This window comes from Sceloporus occidentalis, unplaced genomic scaffold, assembly GCF_023333645.1.
Source record: "Sceloporus occidentalis isolate IW3139 unplaced genomic scaffold, rSceOcc1.0.p SCAF_6, whole genome shotgun sequence".
NCBI classification, from domain to species: domain Eukaryota; kingdom Metazoa; phylum Chordata; class Lepidosauria; order Squamata; family Phrynosomatidae; genus Sceloporus; species Sceloporus occidentalis.
Window position 1 is genome coordinate 3,336,295 of NW_028316986.1, and position 21,551 is coordinate 3,357,845.

A 21,551-nucleotide genomic window follows, 5' to 3' on the forward strand; every position below is an offset into this window, starting at 1 on the left:
AGTCCCAGAATTCCATAGTATTGAGCCATGGCTGTTAAAGTGGTGTGAAACTGCATTAAGTCTACAGTGTAGATGCAGCCTAAGTTGTAGCTTTTTCTGGCCTGATCTACCAGACCTGATGAAAACGTCATTCATCCATAACCCATTATCCATGACTTCCCAAAGAAGGTATCCTGGATCACCTGGTCTGTTTACTTGGTTACAATATGAATTATCTTTTTAATAATGCAATAGTTTAATGCCATTTTAATTGCCAATTTTGTAAGTTTTTAATTGTACTGTGCTTTTTGACTGTAACCCACTTTGGGAGAAAAGCAGGATGCAAACAAATATAATAATAAATAATAATAATTACAAAAGGTATTTATGACCATAATAATTATTATATTGTAAGCCGCCTCGATCCTATGGGAGAGGCAGGGTAAAAATAACTATTCCATTCTATTCTAATTATTATTATTATTATTATTATTATTATTTGTATCCTGCCAATCCAAGCAGATTGAGGTGGCTAACAATAAAAAAAAAACACCCTTAAAACACAATAAAACAGTTATCATCATTATATCCCAACCCTCCCCCAAAAAACCCCATCCACAATAAAATACCATAAAAAATTAAAACAATTGCTAAAATAAGGCAGAGGCAGCTCCAGACAGCAGTGGATGCTTGATGGAATGAATAGAAAAATTACTTGGGTGTTAATCTGGGAAGGCCTGTCGGAAGAGATACGTCTCAATTGCCTTTTTAAAGCATTCAGGACTGGTCATACATTGTTCCATAATTTGGGGGCGGCAGAAGAGAAGGATTGTAGAAGCAAATGGGGGTCTTGGGGGGCGTTTCCACTTGCAATTTAAAACGATTTTAAATACAGCGGTTCGTTTTAAAATGACTCAAAATACAGCCAGTGTTATCCCACTTCTTAAATCGCTTTGTTTTTATCGTTTCCATTTACGTAACGTTTTATTTTGATTCGCTGTAATTGACACAGTATCGTTCCCATTCATGGATGAATTGGTGTATATTTAAACCGGTTTTGTTACTTTTTCGTTCACATTCACTTGTTTCGGCTATGACTGTCGTGTCAATTATAGTGATGTCATCATGACGTCACAATACTTCGGAGTAACATGCACTGATGTAGCCTGTACCTGCGTTCCCATTACGGGGACGTTTTTAATTTGTATTAAATTTCGCAGTGTGTTTTTTTAAAGAGCCAATGAGGAGGCGCTGAATAAGTGCCTCTGAGCCTGGAAGGTGCCGGAAGGGCTGGTTTAGGCAACCGATGGGAGGGAGAGAGAAAACTGCATCTCCCAAGAACTTCTGTGTGGTTGATTTGGAAGGAAGTTCGTGGGGAAGGATGGTTGAGGGAGGAGAGAGAAAACTGCCTGCCTCCCCAAAGCACTTCTGCTTGGCTGCCTTGGAAGAAAGACCCGGGAGAGGCTGGGGGAAGGTCCTCCAGCAAAGCAGTCATCCTTCTGGCTTGGAGATTTGGGGAGTGGGTTTTGGAGGGGCGGCAGCCAATGAAAGTCGTCTGCATCCGAGGCTCTTCTGTTGCGTCTTATTCGTCCTCTTCTGTGTCTCCCCATGTTAACTGCTGCCATAACTCAGTGCTAGGGAATCCTGGGAATGGTAGTTTATTAGGGCACCAGCACTCTGGCAGAGGAGGATAAATGCCTCACAAACACAACACTTCCCATAATTCCTTAGTATTGAGCCACAGCAGGTTTAGGGGTCTCAAACTGGATTATTTCTACAGTGGGTTTTGAACTGCAGATGAGGTTTCTTTCCCCGTAAATTAAAAAAGTTGTTACTTTATAATTTACTTTAGAAATACACACACACACACATACAAATATACATTCATATGTGTATATATATGTGCGTTTACACAAACATACAAATATGTATGTGTGTATATACCTATATGTTTGTGTGTGTGTGTGTGTGTGTGTGTGTGTGTGTGTATATATATATATATATATGCATGTGTGTGAGAGCATTCATATATAAACATGTGTGTGTATAAATACACACACACACACCTACCTACCTACCTATCTATCTATATAGTGTGTGTGCCTGTGTTTTCACCAAATCAGATCAAGGAGGAGAAGGCAGAGGGCTTCATTGGGGAGAGAATCTTTGGGGAAGGTTGCTCCCTGGGCTGTCTTGGGAGCCATGAAGCAGGGATATGTCCTGCAAAACCCATCCCATAGTTCCTCTGCAAAGAGCCTCGGGTCCCCAAATTCTCTTTGCCTGACCCATTGATCTCTGGGCTGTCCTCCAAAGCCCATCTGCTGCTCAGGTAGAGGTGAAAAAGAAAAATGAATAGTTAAAAATGGTGTTCAATGGCTCTCCTCCCACATCGGTCTATGAAAGAGGAGCAGAGGGAAGGTTGCAATCCACCGGAGGAAAGGCTATTATGCAACTGGAAGAAAATGTTGCTGGCGATGCAGAAAGAGACCAAAGAGGGTGACACCCCCAGGCCAGCCCTTTGAGCGCTGCTCCTCCCATCTCCAGGTTCCCGAATCAGACACCCTTTCGTTCCTATTTAAATACAGCGATTCGTATAGCGGCACAAGGGATAACCCGGGCTAAAACCTACTATGTTTTTGCGCTGGTTTATAGGCTTCTGATCCGATTTAAATGTTTGGATTCAAATCAAATTCGAATCGCTGTGTGAACGATATAGGGTAAATCTAGAACTGTTCTAGAGTTAATTCAGGATTGAGTGGGAACGATACACCCTGGATTCGCTTTGTAAACCAGTGTATAAGCGAGTGGGAACGCGCCCTTAGATGTAGAAAGGCAGGAGAGTTTCCATGGAGGGATGCTATTCTATCTAAACTCCACTTGCTCTAAGTAACAAGAGAGGGATGGGAGAAACTCCTAAAACCATCCTAAAACTGTCTCTTTTGCCATCAGGCGCACACATGCAGCCGGCGAGACTTTGAGCGGATGTACCCCAGCTTCCAGAGGTTCTGCGCCATCAGGGAGAAACTCGATCCCAGGGGAATGTTCTTGAATGCCTATCTGGAGAAGGTCTTTTACTGAGTGATGGAATGGAGAAAGTGGTCTCCAGTGGTTACTGAGGGATCCTGTTGAAGGAATTTAAACAAATACTGGCAAGATTTCTCATCATTGACAAGAAAAGGGCATTGTGACACATTGTGACACACTTGTCAGATACCACAAGATTTTTTTATTTTGCATTTTGCAAGTGTGAAAAATCTGTTTGCTAAAATAAAACCAACAACCCCGATTTCTTAGGAAAAAACACACTGGCTGAGATCCTACATCACAGTCTATGGAGATTATCACACGAGGGATGAGATGTCACTGTCCCGTCCTTGCCATGCGATCGTGGGAAGGACTTTCATATGATGTTGTGCTTATTGGACATTGTCCCACCCAGAAAGCGCTAGTGACAGGGATTGCGCGAAAGCCTTTCAGATGATGCCGCACTAATCCTGTCATTGAAGTAACCTTAATCAACCAAAGTCCCTATAACTGAAAAACCCAAGATATGTGAGAGTGCAACAAGAAAAGCTTCATATCTCTGCCCTGTTGCTGGTTAATCTCACATGAAAATTGTAGTGCAGAGTTGTTTTCTGTTGCTGTTAAACTGCTTTTGCAGCACAAGCCCCATTAAATACAATGGATAACAAAATGGTATCCCTTATATAAAACGGGCTGGATGGCCATCTGTCAGGGATGGTTTGATTGTGATTTCCTGCATGGCAGAATGGGGTTGGATTGGATGGCCTTTGTGGTCTCTTACAACTCTGTGATTCTATGAAAATGGCAAAATCATGGTTTGCTTTTCAGAACTTATTTTGTAAAAAAAATATTTTCAAGCCAAAGATACTTGAATCCATAAATAAGGAATCTGTGAATATAGAGGGCTGACTGTAATTATATATTTTTGCTTGTCATTTGGGTAAGTGGGCTTCTAATCCATTAGAACAGTGCTATCGTCTGATCTGGGGACTAGCAACTTGCCCTCCCAATGTGCCAAGGAACAATGCCTTATTTGTATCTATTGGTTACAGCTGTATTTTTCCAATCCTGGCAACTCTCTGCAGACTGACAGCTGGTGGCTTGTGGATCAGCATTGATGAGAAACCACCCTTTTGAGTGGCACTACATCAGAATGTGCTGCAATGAATTCCCTTTCCCCACCGCTTGCTCCTTCCCTAGACCTATAGATTTGCTGTGACAGAGATGCACTGAAGGCATTTGGCCACATGAGAGCGCACGCCTCCCAATGTACACCCACACCCACAGCAGCTGTAACACTCCACTAGTTCAAACAGGAGACAGGAGAAATAAGCTGCTCACCGAAGAGAACTTCAGAAAGCATAAGGATACTGCCAAGGGGGCTACATTTCATTTCTAACCTCCCAAGAAGAGCACAGGGAGGCCCAAATGGCACTGCTATACAAGCGTGTTTTTAGACACAGCAACAAAGGTAGCCCAAAGACCAACTAGTCGTTTCACAGTTAAAATATCCCCAAGTGGTGGCTAACCAACCTCTGTTTAAATCTGTGGTTCCCAAAGTTTGGTCATCCAGGTGTTTTGGGCCTCAACTTCCGGAAGCTACAGTCAGCCTGGCCAACAGTCAGGAATTCTGGGAGGTGACGTCCAAAACATCTGGAGAACCAAAGTCTGGGAACCACTGGTATACTTCCAATGAAAGACAGTCCTCCACATTCTGAGTTAATCTGATCCATTGTTGAACAGCAATTACTAATGTTTAATCAGAATCTCCTTAAAACATTTGGACAAACTTCCCAAAGATGCTGCCTTGAAGGGTGGTAGATTCTCCTTCTTTGGAGGTTTTCAAACAGAGGCTGGATGGCCATCTATCGAGTGCTTGGATTGTGTCTTCCTGCATGGCAGAATGGGGTTGGGTTGGATAGGATGGCCCTGGGGGTCTATTCCAACTCTAGGATTCTAGGATTCCTTTCTTGTCATTTGAATCCATTGGTTGATGTCCCACCCTATGGAGCAGCAGCAAACTGTCATCATAAACAACAAAGCTAGCTGAGACTGCAATGTCTGTGTTGACAATGGAGAGACTAGAAAAGGATCTAATGATCCACAGAGAGAAGAGAATAGTAGGGGGCAAACACAAACACTATCATATGATGTTGACGCTGGATGTTGTATTTATTTATATTTATATTGATTATTCCTTTTTACTATGGTTCAGCCATATGTTCAAATGAAAGACATCTTTCCCCACTCTTCTTCACCAGTTGCTAACATTATTCCATATTTGAAATAAATCCCTCCAGTGCCAAAAAGTGTTTTAGGCTGCAATCCTAAAATGCTAGAGATGGAAGGGGACTCATGGGCCACTGAGTTCGACCTTTGGCTCAGTGAAGGATCTCCAGCTAGAGCATCCCCGGCAGATAGCTGTCCAGTCTAAAACGTCCTACTGAGAAGCGTGGGACTTACTTCTGAGTAGATATGGATAGCATTGTGCTGTGCGAATCTTTGAAACATTCACAGGAACCCTGTGAGGTAGGCTGCCACCATTCCCATTTTAGAGTTGGGAGATAGTGACTTGTCCAAGGCTACATGGTAAGTTCCTAGTAGACCACAGGTTTAAATCCAGGCTGTCCCATTCATCCATTGCAATGGAAACAAAGACATGAGCAGTCCATGGTGTGTGCTGCTGTTGTTTTAGTGCATCTTCAAGTTGTTTCCGACTTATGCTGACGCTAAGACAAACTTTTATTTCTTGTTAGTCTTGGCAAGATTTGTTCAAAGGAGGTTTGCCATTGCCTCCCCATGAAGCTGAGAGCATATGACGTGTCCAAGGTCACTCAGTGGATTCCAAACTCTCGTTCCAAAAGCTGCCTTATTATTTTAACGGTGACGCTGTGAAGACAGAGGAAGCCTTTGTCCATCTTCCTGATCCACATCAGACCCACGGCTAGACAGTGGGATCTCCCATGGCTGGCTTTCAAAGAGCGGCGAGGCTGGAATGGGTGGAGAAATCAACTCATTAACATGGATGGAGTCAGAAACATGAATAATGGGACCATTTTCAAAATCAAAACCTTGTGCTGGAATTTCCACAGCACCCACATCCCTACCAGCAACAAGTCTGTGCTAGGTCTTAAAGGAGTTATCTGAAATGCTGAACACTGCCCCACCCAATAGCAATAGCAAGTACATATCTATACTGCTTATCAGTGCACTTAAGCACTCCCTAAGCGGTTTCTAATGTGTAAGCCAATTGCCCCCAACAAGCTGGGCACTAATTTTAGCAACCAATGAAAGGATGCAAGGCTGAGTCAACCCTGAGCCCCTGGATGGGACTGAACTCACAACTTTGTGGTTTTTGAGTGAATGGTTGCAGTACAGGCATACAGTATACCCACAAATAGTTCAGTACCACACATAGTTTATTACCTTGGTTAGCTCCTTCAAAGTTGGATTAAAACCCAGGGCAGAGTCACCATTCTACTGATACTGGAGCCATTGCCTAGAATCATCTTGGTGACATAGGCTGGCATAATTGCTGGAAAAGACAGTAATGCTGGGAAAGGCAGTAGAAAGAGAGGAAGACCTCATGCCAGATGGATGGACTCAATCAAGGAGGACATGGGCATGAGTGCAAGACCGCAGCAGAGGACAGGGGGTCTTGGACATGAGTCACAGGGTCACCATGAGTCAGGGTTGACTTAAGGGCAGCTAACAACAACAACTTTGGTGATGTTGCCAAGGAAGCTTTCCTGCACCTACTGGTGCAATGCCCCACACCGCAGGCTCACAACCGCAGCTCCCTCCCACAGCTACAGACTGGCTGTGGGTGTGCTCATTGTTTCCATGTACCTTTAAGTCAACTCCAACTCTTCTCTATTAGAGATATTTTGTGGATGACATTTTGGATGTCTGGGGTGCTGTGAGCATAACAGCCAAGCAAAATGTGAGAGAAGTGGCTCTTTGCTCTTTCCACTTATAAAGAAGGAATGAAGTTTCCTTTTGATGTTGGCATCCTACCACATCCCTCCTTTTTATGGTTCATTTCCCTAGATACAATACCTATCTCCCAGCCTGGCTCTCATATCAGAATCATCCTTGGACTTCGAAAAGGCTGGAAGGTAGGAATGAATTAAGGCAGCAGAGGGCAAGGGCTGGAAAGCTACTTTTAAAAAAGAGTTAAAGGCACAAGTGGGTAGCTGGTGATACAGTTAATTACTTCGGTGAGTAACGATTTACTTTGTGCACAGTATTTTCTGGGTAATTATACTTCTACGCAGAAAATTGTTAAAATTCCTTGTTGCTTTCTTCAATAAGAAAATGAAAAATTACAGTGTGCTCTCCACATTCACGGAGGTCAGGGGCACAGGACCCTCATGAAAGTGAAAAATATGCAAATAAAACAAAACACTTTTTAAAAAAATCTGAAAGAACACCTCTGGGAATCTCTGGATTCCCCAGCATAGCCCTATGGCAGAAGTTGGTCACAGAATTGCACTGGAAGACCCACAAATGCAAACCTCTAGCTCCTCAGAGTGTGGTGGAGTCCCCTTCTTTGGAGGTTATTAAAGAGAGGCTGGATGGCCATTTGTTGGGGTGCTTTGATTGTATATTCTTGCATGGTGGAATGGGGTTACATTGGATGGCCCTTGAGATCTTTTTCAGTTCTATGATTCCAGCGTGACTCTATGGCCAATTCCCTACAGAGTTGTGCTGGAAGACTTAAGAGATTCCTACAGAGAACTTAACAATCAAATCCGTGAATAATCATATCTGCAAAAGTCAATGCTGCAAATGTGGAGGGCCTACTGTATATTCCTACTAACAACCAGCATTGCACTTTTCTTTTCTTTCCTTTTCTTTCCCTAAAGTAGAAGAGGATTGGGGCAGAGTAGAAAGTCAAACTGTTCTAAATTATTTTCAACTGTGTATGCTGCCTTGGCATGTTGGGCCATAGGAAAGCATATAAATATTTTAATTGATACCTAAGTCTTATTATTTACTTGGAGGAACCCCCAACTAATCCAAAATAGCCCAACAAGCATCACGACAGGTGGGACTTGCACTTCTAGTCATCCCCTTTGCAGAGATCATACACTGGTAGAGTTGGAGGGGATCCCAGGGGCCATCTATTCCATCCCTGACCAGTACAGGAATTCACTGATAAAGCACCCCAAAGAGAGATGCTTGTCTCTTTCTTTGAAATTAATCATGGGCTTGCATCCTATTTGAGACATGCATAACTCTAAGTTGTGCGACACATACAAGGCGGTTGTTTTGCAGGATGTTCAATGGTCATATCCAGCTGGGGGTGGCATGAGTGGAATTGCACATTTGGGACTGTTGCACATATGGCAGTGCATTAAAGTATACAGAATAGCACGTGAATTTGTGTTGCGCCTCTATGCATTGCCTAGACACATTGCACAATGGGTTGCCAGCCATGAGAACTGATAATTGAACCACATACACAGCATTAATAATAATAATAATAATAATAATAATTTGTTTTATTTATATACCACTATTCCAAAGATCATAGCGGTGAACAGCAAGTAAGCTAATTAGCAAGTAAGCTAATTTGCCCCCAACAGTCTGGGTACTCATTTTAGCGACCTCGGAAGGATGCAAGCCTGAGTCGAGCTTGGGCCCTTTTGCTGGTCTTGAACTCGCAACCTTGTGGTTTTGAGTGAATGGCTGCAGTACAGGCATTTAACCACTGCGCCACCAGGGCTCCTTACTTTGGTATTCACTACAGGAGTAGCATAACGTAACTCTGCCAGCAGATATTTAATAATACAGTGCTACCTCGGGTTACGAAATTAATTCGTTCCGCGGCGCCGTTCGTAACCCGATACATTTCGCAACCCGAAAAGGCGCTGGAAAGCCGCTAGCCGCGCTTCCAATTTAAATTTCGCGCCGAAATTAATTTCGTAACCCGAAAAATCTTTCGTAACCCGGAACAGTTTTTTTAAATCTAACTTTTTCGTAACCCGGAAATTTCGTAATGCGGTCAATTCGTATCCCGGGGTACCACTGTAATAATAATAATAATAAGTATTATTATTTATATTCCGCTTTTTCACAAAGGAATCAAAGCGGATTCCAACAGTATAAATAAAACATCAAACAATTAAAAATTACAATTTAAAAACCCCAAAACCCAACCCTCCCCCAGTCATAAACACAGTGATCAATCCATAAAAAAAGGATTAAACATAAAAAAAAATTAAAACTGTCCTAGAGGAATACACTAAAATTCCAGACAGATTAGCGTGAGAAATGAGTCTTCCTCTCAAGGGGGGGAGGGGGGACAAGGGCAATGGTATCAATCAATGTTGTTATCGGTATCATTAGAGGTATCAATAGAGGGGGGGAGGCAAGTCTAATGGATCTAATGGAGCTAACCTAGTCTGGAAAGGTCTGCCAGAAGAGATGTGTCTTAATAGCCTTTTTAAAGGCTTCTAAGGTGGTAATATGGCAGATCTCGTCCGGCAGGTCGTTCCAGAGCCTGGGAGCGGCTGATGAGAAGGTCCTTTGGGTCACTGCTGGTCTTCTTAGGTTGTAGCAGATTCTTTCCAGAGGACCTGAGTGTGTGGGGTGGATTGTATGGGAGGAGACACTCCTGCAAGTAGTCAGAACTCAAGCCATGTAGGGCTTAGGTTACATATTGGCCATGGATTGTCTACTAACTTGGTGAGCTTCGGCTGGTCCGGACAAAGGCCTTCTTTCCTTTCTCACTCAGCTTTGGGACTGGTCCTCGAACAGGTCCTGGCCGTATCCCAGCATTCCATTGGGCACTCTGGGCGAGGACCTTGGCTCTTCCTTTGGTCACAGGGTAACCAGGTGGCTCATATGTGGCCCAAGTTGGGCGGGATGGAACTTTTGGTTGTGATCCAAGGTCTACAGAGAGCGACATCTAGGAAGCAAGGCAGAGGAGCATGAATTAGGGACAAAGCCAAACCAAAAAAGTCCATACTGAAATAAGATAGCAGTGTAGTTTTGGCTTATGGCATGATGGAATGCCCTCTGAGAGGTCATGGTTTCTTTGAGGGCCAGCATGGTGTGATGGAGCCCTGGTGGCGCAGTGGTTAAATGCCTGTACTGCAGCCATTTACTCAAAACCACAAGGTTGCGAGTTCAAGACCAGCAAAAGGGCCCAAGCTCGACTCAGGCTTGCATCCTTCCGAGGAGGGAGCTAAAATGAGTACCCAGACTGTTGGGGGCAAATTAGCTTACTTGCTAATTAGCTTACTTGCTGTTCACCGCTATGATCTTTGGAATAGCGGTATATAAATAAAAAAAATTATTATTAAACTAGGACACTGGGAGACCAAAATTCAAATCAGCCATGGAAATCCACTTGGGCAAGTCACATTCTCTCAGCCTCAGAGGATGGTAGTGGCCAACTTCCTCTGAAGAAACTTGCCAAGAAAACCCTATGATAGGTTTGGCTTAGGGCAGCCATAAATTGGAAACTACTTGAAGGCATGCAACAACAAAATATAGAATGCCACTATCATTTCAATGACAACTATGAAAAACCAGAGAAACGACTGGCTAGAACTGCATCTGTTGGCTCTATCAGGAATAACTCTGCAAGGTAGCATCCTTAACCTTGGGAACCCTTCCGACTGTGTTGGGATACAACTTCCATCAGCCACAGCCAACCTGGGATCATGGGAGTCACAGTACAGCAAATAGAGAAGGACCAGGTTGGAGAAGACTTGGGAGAGTGAATGGATGCATGGTGGCGGGAAGGAACTTGGTTGCTGCATGCCATAAGGTTCTTGGGGGGTCCTTTGGGTCTAGGAATATGCAAAGTAAAAGAATGGCCCTGGAAGTTGGCAGAGTGGGAGTCAGGCAGCACACGCAATGTTGTTTCTCTGGTCCTGGAAACAACTGCCAACTGAAGGGAAGGAATTCTCATTCCTTGAACACACTCACACCAAAAACCCAGGGGAGGCATGGTTTTCCTCTTTAAAAAGATATGTCTCCTTTCCTTGAGCAACAAATCCAGAATTTTGAAACAAGGAATATAATTTTTTAAAATATTAGAAGTAACCTTCCACCTTTATCTGAAAGGGCTAGTGTGGCCTCTGGTAGGTTCTAACGTAGAAAATGGCCCCCGGAGTTTGCTGACAATGCTAGCGATTTCAAGACAGAAGGAAAATTTCACTGGGGGAGAGCAGAATTCCTGTTTGGGGGCAATGCACTTATGGCAGGGATAAGCACATTGCCCCCAAATAGGATTTCTGCTCTCCTCCAGTGAAATTTTCCTTCTGTCCTGAACTCACCAGCATTGCAGAGAGGAAAACTGTTGAGTCGAAACCCTGCAGCAAAAGAGAGCAGTAAATGGGAGAATTTGGGGCCAAAATACTTCAGTTGCAGCCTGGAGTATTCTGGCAAGTGTTGACCCACTCTGAGAGGTGACACAATAACCATGTTTATATATCTGAAGGGGTGTTATGGAGAAGATGGAGAGAACCAATGGGTTCAAATTACAAGAAAAGAGATTCCACCTAAACAATAAGGAGGAGCTATAAGAGCTGTTTGCAGTGATAGAGATTAACTTGGTGGAATCTTTCTAATTTTTAAAGGTTTTTTTTAAATGGGTTGCATGAGCATCTTTCAGAAGTGTTTTAGTTGTGTACTGCTGCATGGCAAAGGGTTGGACTGGATGCCCATGATGGCTTCTTTCAGCTCAGGAAATCTATGATTCTATGTGACCCTCCAGATGCTATTCGAGACCAAGTCCCTGCAGACCTAGCAGCACAGTTAATGGTGGGGAACGCTTGGATACTGAGAGTGGCAGTCCAAAATTCAGAGGACTGCAAGACTCCTACTGCTATCTTAGTCCTTTAATATTGTAGCCCTAAAGAAATTTACCCAGATCTAATCTTAATGGAAGTAACACCCATAGCATGGCAGCCTCAATGTGACTGTTTCATCTCCCATTTAGAACATTATGGAGAGACTAGTGGTTTGAGTGCTGGACTGGAACGTAAGAGACCCAGCTTCAAGTCCAGGAAAAATCACTAGCTCTCTCAGCCTAAAGCAGACCAAAAGGCTGTGGTGAGAATAATGAATCATAGGACTTTATCACACAGGAACAATTGGAAGTACAGTCACCCCTCCTAACTCACTGATCTAAAATCTGTGCCCTTGAATATCCAGAGGGGCAACCTTTGCTATTTTCAATGGCGTGGGCACATGGGGACGCACCCCATTCGAGCCTATGTGGCTTGAATATGTGCAAGCCTCCGTTTTCACGGGAGAGTCCAGAATGGATCCCCTGCAATAACAGAGGGCCAACTGTATAAATGGGGATTATCCCTTGAAAATGGAATCTCTTTTCCTGTAGCTTGCATTCATTGTTCTGGTTCCTATTCTCTGGAGTAGCAGAAAACAAGCTTGCTCCATCCTCATTGTGACACCCCTTCAAATACTGAAACAGGGCTATCATATCACTTCTTAACCTTCTCTTCTCCAGGCTAAACATACCCAGCTCCCTAAGTCTCTCCTCTTAAGGCAAGGTTTCCAGACCTTTCATCATTTTGGTCACCCTCCTTTGGACACGCTCCAGCTTCTCAGCATCCTTTTTTGAATTGTGGTGCCCAGACCTGGACACAATATTCCAGGTGAGGCCCAACCAAACAAGAACAGAGTAGTAAGGAGAATGTGAAGAGGGAGAGGGGAGTCATGAAAGCCACCTTGAGCTCATTGGAGAAACGTTGGCATAGAGAGGTAACAAATAAATAATATATATAAAATAAGCACCAGGAAAAGGCAGAGACAATAAAGCACTTGCTTTGAACTCTACTGTGAAGACATAAAGCCAGACGATAGAAGAATTAATTAGCAACAACACCACTAGCAACAATGAAACATTAAGTTCTTCCAAAAAATGTAAAATACATAAATGATTGCCAGAGAAGCCAATGTTGTCTAGCTGACAAGAGTGGAAGACACATGGATAAAACATAAAAAGGCAAAGTGTAGTTTTATTTAGTTTGAAAACAAGCAACTCCGTGATTGGCAGGGGGTTCAGCTGGAAGAGGAGCAGGTGAGCATGCGAGGGCTTAAAATGTCAGAGAAGATGATGCAGGTGCATGACAGGATGACAGGACATCATGGTGGCAGGCAGAATGGCACCCTCAGGAATGGGTGCAGCACATAAAGAACTGTGGAAAACAAACACCATCCAACTCCATCTACCTGACTCCTACATTCCTTCATTTTCGGTATCACTGCCCCAGGCTGCTGGAGGACAGGGAAGCAAAACATTGTTAAATCACAAAGCCTGGGGCAGCAGGCTTCTTCCAAACATGACAGGTGAAGCTGCTCCCCTCTGCTGACAAGACAGACAGACTTAGCCAGAGGAGATTCCTCCTGTGGAGCTCTAAGGAGAGACAGGCCATGACAATTAGGTGAATGCTGGAGAAAAAGAAGCTGTTTCCAGCTTATCCAAGGGTTGCTGTATTGGCCATACAGCAAGGTACAATAACATCCAAGATCCCCCAAATGGTGATGCTAATGGACTTTAAATTCACTGTCTTTCAGGGCCTACATGGTGAAGAAGGAGGAATAGCCTCTGCCTACATGGATATCCCTGCAGCATGATGTAGTGGTTTAAGTGTTGGACTACGATTCTAGAAATCAGGGTTCAATTCCCAGCTCAGCCATGGATGACTGTGGGCAAGCCACACTTTCTCAACCTCAGGGTAAGACAATGGCAAACTAATCTTGCAAAAAAACCCTATGATAGGTTCATCTTAGGGTCCTCACAAGTCAAAACTGACTTGAAAGTATACAACAAACAAACAAACATAACATCTGGACAAAATGGTCACCTATGACTCCAACATCATCATTTTCTTTTCTTTCTCCTGTTTGATTTTTAACCTCTTTTCTTGATTAAATAAACCAGTAAAGCTTTGAAATCTCATATCATGTATTTTGTGCATTTTGGTTGGCCAATAAAGGTATCATTGGCCTGTTACAGACTGCCAAAATAAAGCTGCTTCGGGTCTCTTTGGAGGTATGCTGTTTAAATGATGCATGCATCCCAAGAATCCGGAAGCTGCACCAATGCTGCACTCTGGTGCTTAGGAATGGAGTGTGGCTTTGGCGCGACCTCCAGACTCTTAGGACCCATGCATCATTTAAATAGTATACCTCCAAAGAGACCTGAAGCAGCTTTATTTTGGCAGTCTGTAACAGGCCATTGTTTTGTGGATTTTGAATAGTACTATACTGTAAGCTAGAAACCAGTTCCCAAAAGAGGATAAGGTATCCCCACAGCCTGCATTGCTGGATGGCTCAAACTGGCAGCCTAACCTTCCCATGGTTGCATACCATTCAAAAAGAAAACCTAACAATGGTCCTGTGTAACACAATGGTCCTTGTGTCTTGTAAGTGGAGTATGCAGGTGTAATCCCACTTTATACCTACATGTGACCGCATTTTTGGTCACTGAGGGGGTTAGTATTCTCTTCCATGGTGCATAATGACCAAAGCCCACCCATCCACTCCAGACCCAAAATAGCCCTCCAGCAATTACTCTACAGTATGTCTGGTGAGAATGAAAGGGGATTGGAGAAGTGGCTGGCTATGTCTCTGTACCCAGATGCAAAATGATTACATCTTCCACCGAGACCTCAGTGGAGGATCGAACCATTTCATGTCTGGTTATGGGGACATGGCCAGATGCTTCTTCAATTCCCTTCGCAGTCCACCAGCCACAGATGAGTTTGGATTGCAGCTTCCAGAATCCCTGTAGACAGCATATCTATGTCAGCTGGGGGTCCTGTAGCACCTTTGAGACTAAAAAGAGAAAGTAGTTGGCAGACTTAAGTCTACTTCCTCAGATGCATTGATTTTTAACACCTTTCCCCGGGATGCATCTGTGGAAGTAGACTTAAGTCTATAAAAGTTTATGCTGCCAACTACTTTCTCTCGTTAGTCTCAAAGGTGCTACAAGATCTCTCTACATACTGATTCTACAGACTAACACAGCTATATCTTTGCACTCTATGAGTTGGGGGGATGTTCTGGGAGCTGTAGTCCAAAAAGTAACTTTGCCATACCTTCTGAACCTCTACTCACTGAAAACCTTTGCCCAAGAAGAGATGAATCTGTCACCAAAGATTACCACTAAAGTTCAAAGATAAAATAGCAGCTTTGTTCCATTTGTTAGCTTTGGACTACTGATTCAAGCAGAAACAAAAGGTGGGGGGCAGGAATAGGGGCTTTGGGTGTGCAGTTCCCAGTCCTTGCCCAGACTTGCATACCATCTTGAGTTAGTGGTGTAAGTTTACAAGATTAACAGATCACACAATACTTACCAAGGACTTTGCTTTCTGGAGTTTGTATGTTCCACTGCTTGGTCTCCTTTTTTTCTGAAAGGAGGCCTGGCTGAGGTCTGGAGTCAGTCCTCCGCCTTTCTTTCTACTTCAAAAGGAAAGATTACATATACATTTACTATATTATTTATTAATATACGTATATCCCACCTTTCTTTCAAAATAGAACCTGAGTTGGTTCAGACCTCACAGTGTAACAAACTCAGCTTAAAAATAAATTTGATACAAACATTTACAAAGAATTAACTAAGCAATCTTATTAAAAACATTGTTTTAATGTTCTTAATGAGAAAGACAAGCTAAAAGAGGCTGTGGCTGTTTGCTCTGGCCTGAGCCTCCAGGGAAAGGCAAGAGTCTGCCTCCCTCTCCTCTTACTCCCTTCTGAGTGCAAACTATTTTTGCACTTTGAACTCAGTCTGCAGTGATGGAAGTGAGTTGAGGACAAAGGGGGAAATTGGGAGAGGAAGAGAGAAGCAGGAACATTTTAAAAGCTTCTGAATATGTGAGATGACAGTGAGATGGTAAGATGGTAAAAGGCAGTAGGAAAAGAGGAAAAAGCATTAGAGTTGGATCGACTCAGTGAAGGAAGCCATACATCTGAGTTTGCAAGGACTGAGCAGGTCTGTTGATAACAAAGTCACTTGGAGGTCTCTCATTCATAGGATCGACATAAGTTGAAGGGAACTTGACAGTGATTAGAAACAAACCAAGCTTAGTCAAAACCTTTGGGGGGGCAAAACCAGAAACAAGAGGCCCCATACATTTTCAAAGAATCCAGCTCAGAAGAGCTATTAATCACAAAGGGACAGAACTTGTTCAGGTTACTAACCTGCAGCCTCCGATCTCAATTTTATAAAAAAGAGAGTTAAGTAGTAGACCTTGGAAGTTCTGCTCTTTGGATGAATGCCGCAGTGCTGTTGTCATCTGCCCTTGAGGACAGGGCTACCATCATACATAAGAACAGCTATTTAATTTTGTAAAGTCGAAGGCTTTTGCCAGCATCTGTGGCTGGCATCTTCAGAGAAACGTCAGAAAGAAACTGTGCTAGAACATGGACACATAGCCTGAAAAACCCACAAAAACTATTTAATTTTGTTTGACAAAAAAAAGAGATAGTAATTAGGGTGTGCCTTACGCTTGTCTTGCTTGCTCAATGGGATCAAAGTTGTCCAAGTAATTGAATCTGATGGTGTCTGTCGGATGCTTATCTGAGGAACGCCATGGAGGAAGCTCTTTCTTCTCCTTGTTCATCTTCTTTCCTAAGAGAGAGGCTGACTGGAGAACTGACAACAGGGAGGGTTTGACATCTGGTGTCTCTTTTGGTATTGGTCGCACATTGGCCACCAGAAAGTCCTCTTTAGGTGGAACCTGAAATGGTGAGCAAAAGATACACAAGCAATTTTTAATCTATTAGCTGTTAGCTTTCTATAATAGCTTCCCCAGCGCTGGGAAACTGTGAGGCACTGGCTGCCCTTGTACCAGTTGACCCACAACCATGGCACCTTTTTTACGCAAGAATAATAGAATCATAGAGTTGAAAGAGACCTCAAGGGCCATCAAGTTCAACCCCCTTCTGCCATGCAAGAGACACCAAACAAGCCCTCCTTGTGACAGATGGCCAGCCGGCCTCTTTTGAAAGACCTCTAAAGAAGAAGATTTCACCACCCTCCGAGGCACAGTATTCCACTGTTGAACAGCTCTTACTATCAGGACATTCTTCCTAATGTTGAGGTGGAATCTCTTTTACTATAGTTTGAATCTATTGCTCCAATCTATTGCTCCAGATTCAGAAAACAAATTTGCTTAAGAAAAAGAGTTAAGAAGACAATCCAAGTGCCCATCCCAAAAGTGGTGAGGACAACAGTTCTATGCTACAAGGGTGAGCAATTTGAGATGTCCCTTCTGCCTAATAAGATGAGGCATAGTGGATTAGATCAAGGATCCATCCTGTTTCCATTAGTGACCAGTCAGATGAATTCTAACTATAGGAAAGGAAATTCCACCTCAACTTTAGGAAGACCTTCCTGACAGTAAGAACTGTTTGACAATGGAAGATGCTGTCTCGGAGTGTGGTGGAGTCGCCTTCTTTGGAAGGTTTTAAACAGAATCTGGATGGTCATCTGTCAGGAGTGCTTTCATTGTGTATTCCTGCATGGCAGAAAGGTGTTGTATTGGGTAGCCTTGGGATCCCAATTCCAGGATTCTATAACTCTAGGTGCTTCCAGACCAAAGCCCTCTTCTCTTCTTGGTTTCCCAGGTATGTTAAGATGTACACCGGTGGCTCAATCATTGGCTGACATTAATAGAAGAGACCTGCCGTAGACAGATTCCTCATATAATTAAAAAACCATTTAAGATGGAATTGCTCATTTGTTGGAGGAAATGAGTTACCTTAACTTCTCCTTCACCTTCCTCCCTTAAAAATATTTTTCTGCAAGAAGACTTAAGGCAACTTAGATACTATGTACATACAGAAATCCAACACACCCAGACATACATTAAATAAAAACCTTAGGGCCTTTACAGACCGGCTTGAAAGGCCAATCTGGGGGCAGAGTTGGGATGCAGCATCCTGACGATGCATGCCCAACTCCACCCCCAGGGCGCCCTGATGTCGCGTGCCACTGCAGACAGTGTGTGGCGTCATGGCACGCCTCTGGCGCTGCATCCAGATGATGCAGCACCAAAGGGGTGCCATATAGCTGTGCCTCCGCAACTATGGCACTCTTTTGAGGGTGCAAAAAGCGGCTCTTTTTGTGCCCTCAAAAGGCTAGATTAGGGCCACAGCATGAAGTTGCTGAGGCCCCGATCTGGCGCAAAAAGGGGAGGTCTGTAAAGCCCCTTAGAGCCACTAAAAAGGAAATTGATACACATTAAGACTACGTGGTAAGGCACTACAAGACTGAATACCATAGCAACAAACTAGTTAGAATCACAAGCTCCACCTAAGCAATTGACAGAATTTGAGTTTCTCTGTACTGTCCCACAGTTACTAACAAAATGTTTAATTTCTAAGATCCATAATGCATAGACTAAAGAAAACAGAAATATTAAGAGGTATGTGGAAACACAGTGGGAAATAGATCTAGGTATACAAACAGTGTGACCAAACTCCCCTTTTCACTCCATCTCTGCTTACATCAGGAAGGAAACATATAGAGGGCACCACTGTCCATCTCTTTTTATTTTTTTTAATGTTTTGTGATACTGTACAACTAAATTGTTGGAGGTGATGTGTGAAATATGGTGCATTAGGCCACATGTGGCTGGTTGTCCTAGGATGGCTAAACGCTGTGATAAAATACATTGTATTACACAGGACAAAATTAAGAAAAGAGGTAAATTACTTTTATTTTCTTTATTCATGGATAGCAACCCATCATTAAGAAATAAATATCTAATCTCACAACTTTTGTTGGTAGCACATAGGCTAATTGCAAAAAAGTTGGACATATGCCATATCCACGGATCCAACCATCCATGGCTTGAAAATAAATTCCAAAAATTAAACCTTGGTTTTGACATTTTATATATGGGATACCATTTTACAACTCCATTGGATATAATGGGACTTCGGCATCCATGGATTTTGGTATCCACAGCGGGGTGGAGGTGGGGGTGAGGTCCTGCAACCAAATCCCATCAGATATCAAGGGCCCACTGTTCATCTTTGGTTTCACAGACCAATTCTGTGTTGTGTCCCTGACTGTCTAGAAGAGGTGGCTTGGTGGTCAGAGTCTGATCTTCCAGCCTCCGACTTGTACCTCACAGTGTGCCAACTTACCTCCATATCTCCTCCAAAATGCCACTCAGACTATTCACCAGTTTGGAGAGAAAACTGAAGACAGTGGGGCCATTTCAGGGAAGTGGAGAGTTCAGGGGCATTGGGAGGGTTCTTTTGCATGTTTTGTGCATTTGGGGGCTTTTGGGATGATTTGCTGTGGAAAAAAAATCACCTGGAAATAAAAGAAGTTTTTTTAAAAAGGAAGGGATTCAGAGAGTTGTCACAGGCCATCAGGCCACAAAAACGTGGTCTGAGAGCCACATGTAGCCTACAGCCCACACTTTTGCCACCCCTTTCCCAGAATCCCTAGAAAATCAGCTTCCCAGGATGATTCCAAGTTCTGTTATAAGGACCAAGAATAGCTCTCCAGACTTGCAAGTGACAGTCTTGTTCCACTTCAGGTAAAAGAGTTTACAAGACCAAGTATTTATTATGTAAAAAAAAAAGAGTTGATAATCCTTGCACATGGAAAGCACACACATGAAAGCACACAAACACTAAAAAGGTTACAGTTTTTTCACTCAAAGTAATGGGGGTACCTTATGTCGGACTACCTGGAGCTCTTCCACCTTTTCGATGTAGTTTCTCTTCCAGATCCCTTGCTCAAAGGGGGTGGGAGAGAAGTTGACATACCATCCAAAACGCAGACATTTTGGCATCCAGATCTGATCCAGCTCCGTCAAGAATTTCCAGTGCCAGCTTACCTGTGAAAGCCAAAGGCACCAGTCAAGGGACACAACCAGAGAAACAGGTGGGACACATAATCCAAGCACAAACATTGCTTCACAATGTTCAGAATACTATACATCCTTTAACAGGGTTGGCAAGAACAATGAATGTTTAATGTTTACTTTGACCTGTTTCCTTTTGTCTAGCCTAGCATCAAGAGAGAGCCCATGTGGTGTATGGCTTCAGTGTTGGATCAGGACTCCTGAATCCCAGCTTGGCCATGGAAGCCCACTGCTGATCTTGGGCAAGCCAAACTCCGGGGAAGGAAATGGCAAGCTCTGAACAAATTGTCAGGTGTGTCGGATTTATTTTGTAATGCAAGAAGACTCAGAGTTTAGAGCATGTACTGGCTAACTGCAGTTCAAAAACACAAGCCTCAGCAAAGTCAGAAAGTTTTCTTCAGATAACTGCATTGATCACAACATAACAATGTTGTCAGGACTAAAGCATTTTCAGTTTCACAGTACATTCAAAGCAGTTAGCAATTCAAACGATAAACCATCTCTCCACCCTGCATCACCAACTGTTTAACATATCCCATTATCTAGTACTTTGAAACATAAACAATATATATGACTAGCAAGCATGGCAAGAACTATGAACCTGACACTTTAAGTTGAAGAGGGCATGCTGCCCTTGAACAACAAGCTGGTCATCCCTGATGTGTGTGTATGTCTGTTTGTGCCTTCATGTTGACTGTCAACTTATGGTCACCCCATGAATTTCTGATTAAGTTGCCATTGTGTTCATCTGAAATATAACCTACAACCCCTAGTATTCCTTCATAGTTTCCCATCAAAGTACTAAGCAGGCCTGACTTTGCTTAGCTTTAAATATCAGACAGGATCTGTTGCCTTCAGCATATTTAGATGCACCCTTGATGTAGGTTTAACCTATCCAAGCCTTGCTCTGTTGCATCACCATTTCTGGCGACAGCCTGAGCTTTACCTGGGCACATCGGGAGAGGCTCCAGGGGTCCAAGAAGGAAAAGATGTACAGGGACAACACCCTGGGAAGCTTGGTGGTAAAATCCAGAGCTTCAACTGGCACTCGGTCCTGCAGTTGCCTGAAGCAGAACTTCAGCTGCGAGAGGGAGCAGCGCTCTAAGAAGTCCCTCAGGATTCCCCGCCTCTGAACGTCTGTCCACTTGTCAAACTGGGGACAAAGAGATGGAGACAGACAAGATGTGGACACTTGAAGCAAGCCCTAAGAGATGGGATTTCTCTGACCCAAAGCATTTTGTAAACAAAAACAATACCACTAGGTGAAGTCGAAGGCTTTCACGGCCGGCATCCATAGTTTTTTGTGGGTTTTTCAGGCTAGGAGGTTGTGTTCTAGATGTTTTTTCCTGGCAAAATGTCAGGAAAAAACTCTTCTAGAACACAGCCTCACAGCCTGAAAAACTCACAAAAGCAATAACCCTTGGGATATAATTCTTTGCTAAGTTTCTTCTCAAAGGAAGCAAAGTGTAATCTTTTCTTCCCATGGCAAGAAAATCATAGAAACATAGAGGTGGAAGGGAGGCTTAGTGCCATCCATTACAAGCCCCTTCTGCCATGCAGGAAGACACAGTCCAAGCCCTCCCTGTGACAGATGGCCATCCAGCCTCTCTTTAAAAACCTCTGAAGGAGGAGACGAGGAAATGTCTTCCACTGTCAAACAGCTCTTACAGT

General features: G+C 43.4%; 2 protein-coding genes across 2 annotated transcripts in view; one reads left to right on the forward strand and one right to left on the reverse strand.

Annotated features, from left to right (window-relative positions):
* Positions 1-3,088, forward strand: part of LOC149310332 (L-gulonolactone oxidase-like) — a 75,150-nt gene extending 72,062 nt beyond the window's left edge. Inside the window, exon 14 of the mRNA XM_089528371.1 lies at positions 2,929-3,088. Within this exon, the coding sequence (XP_089384497.1) occupies positions 2,929-3,057 (129 nt within the window). The 3' untranslated portion in view covers positions 3,058-3,088. The remainder of the gene's footprint in view (positions 1-2,928) is intronic.
* A 111-nt stretch (positions 3,089-3,199) lies between these two features.
* LOC149310333 (F-box only protein 16-like) overlaps positions 3,200-21,551 on the reverse strand; it is a 34,685-nt gene continuing 16,333 nt past the window's right edge. The window contains 7 exon segments of the mRNA XM_089528739.1: positions 3,200-5,905; positions 5,908-5,993; positions 9,694-9,919; positions 15,348-15,453; positions 16,501-16,733; positions 19,689-19,853; positions 20,827-21,033. Coding sequence (XP_089384865.1) covers positions 5,876-5,905; positions 5,908-5,993; positions 9,694-9,919; positions 15,348-15,453; positions 16,501-16,733; positions 19,689-19,853; positions 20,827-21,033 — 1,053 coding nt within the window. The 3' untranslated portion in view covers positions 3,200-5,875.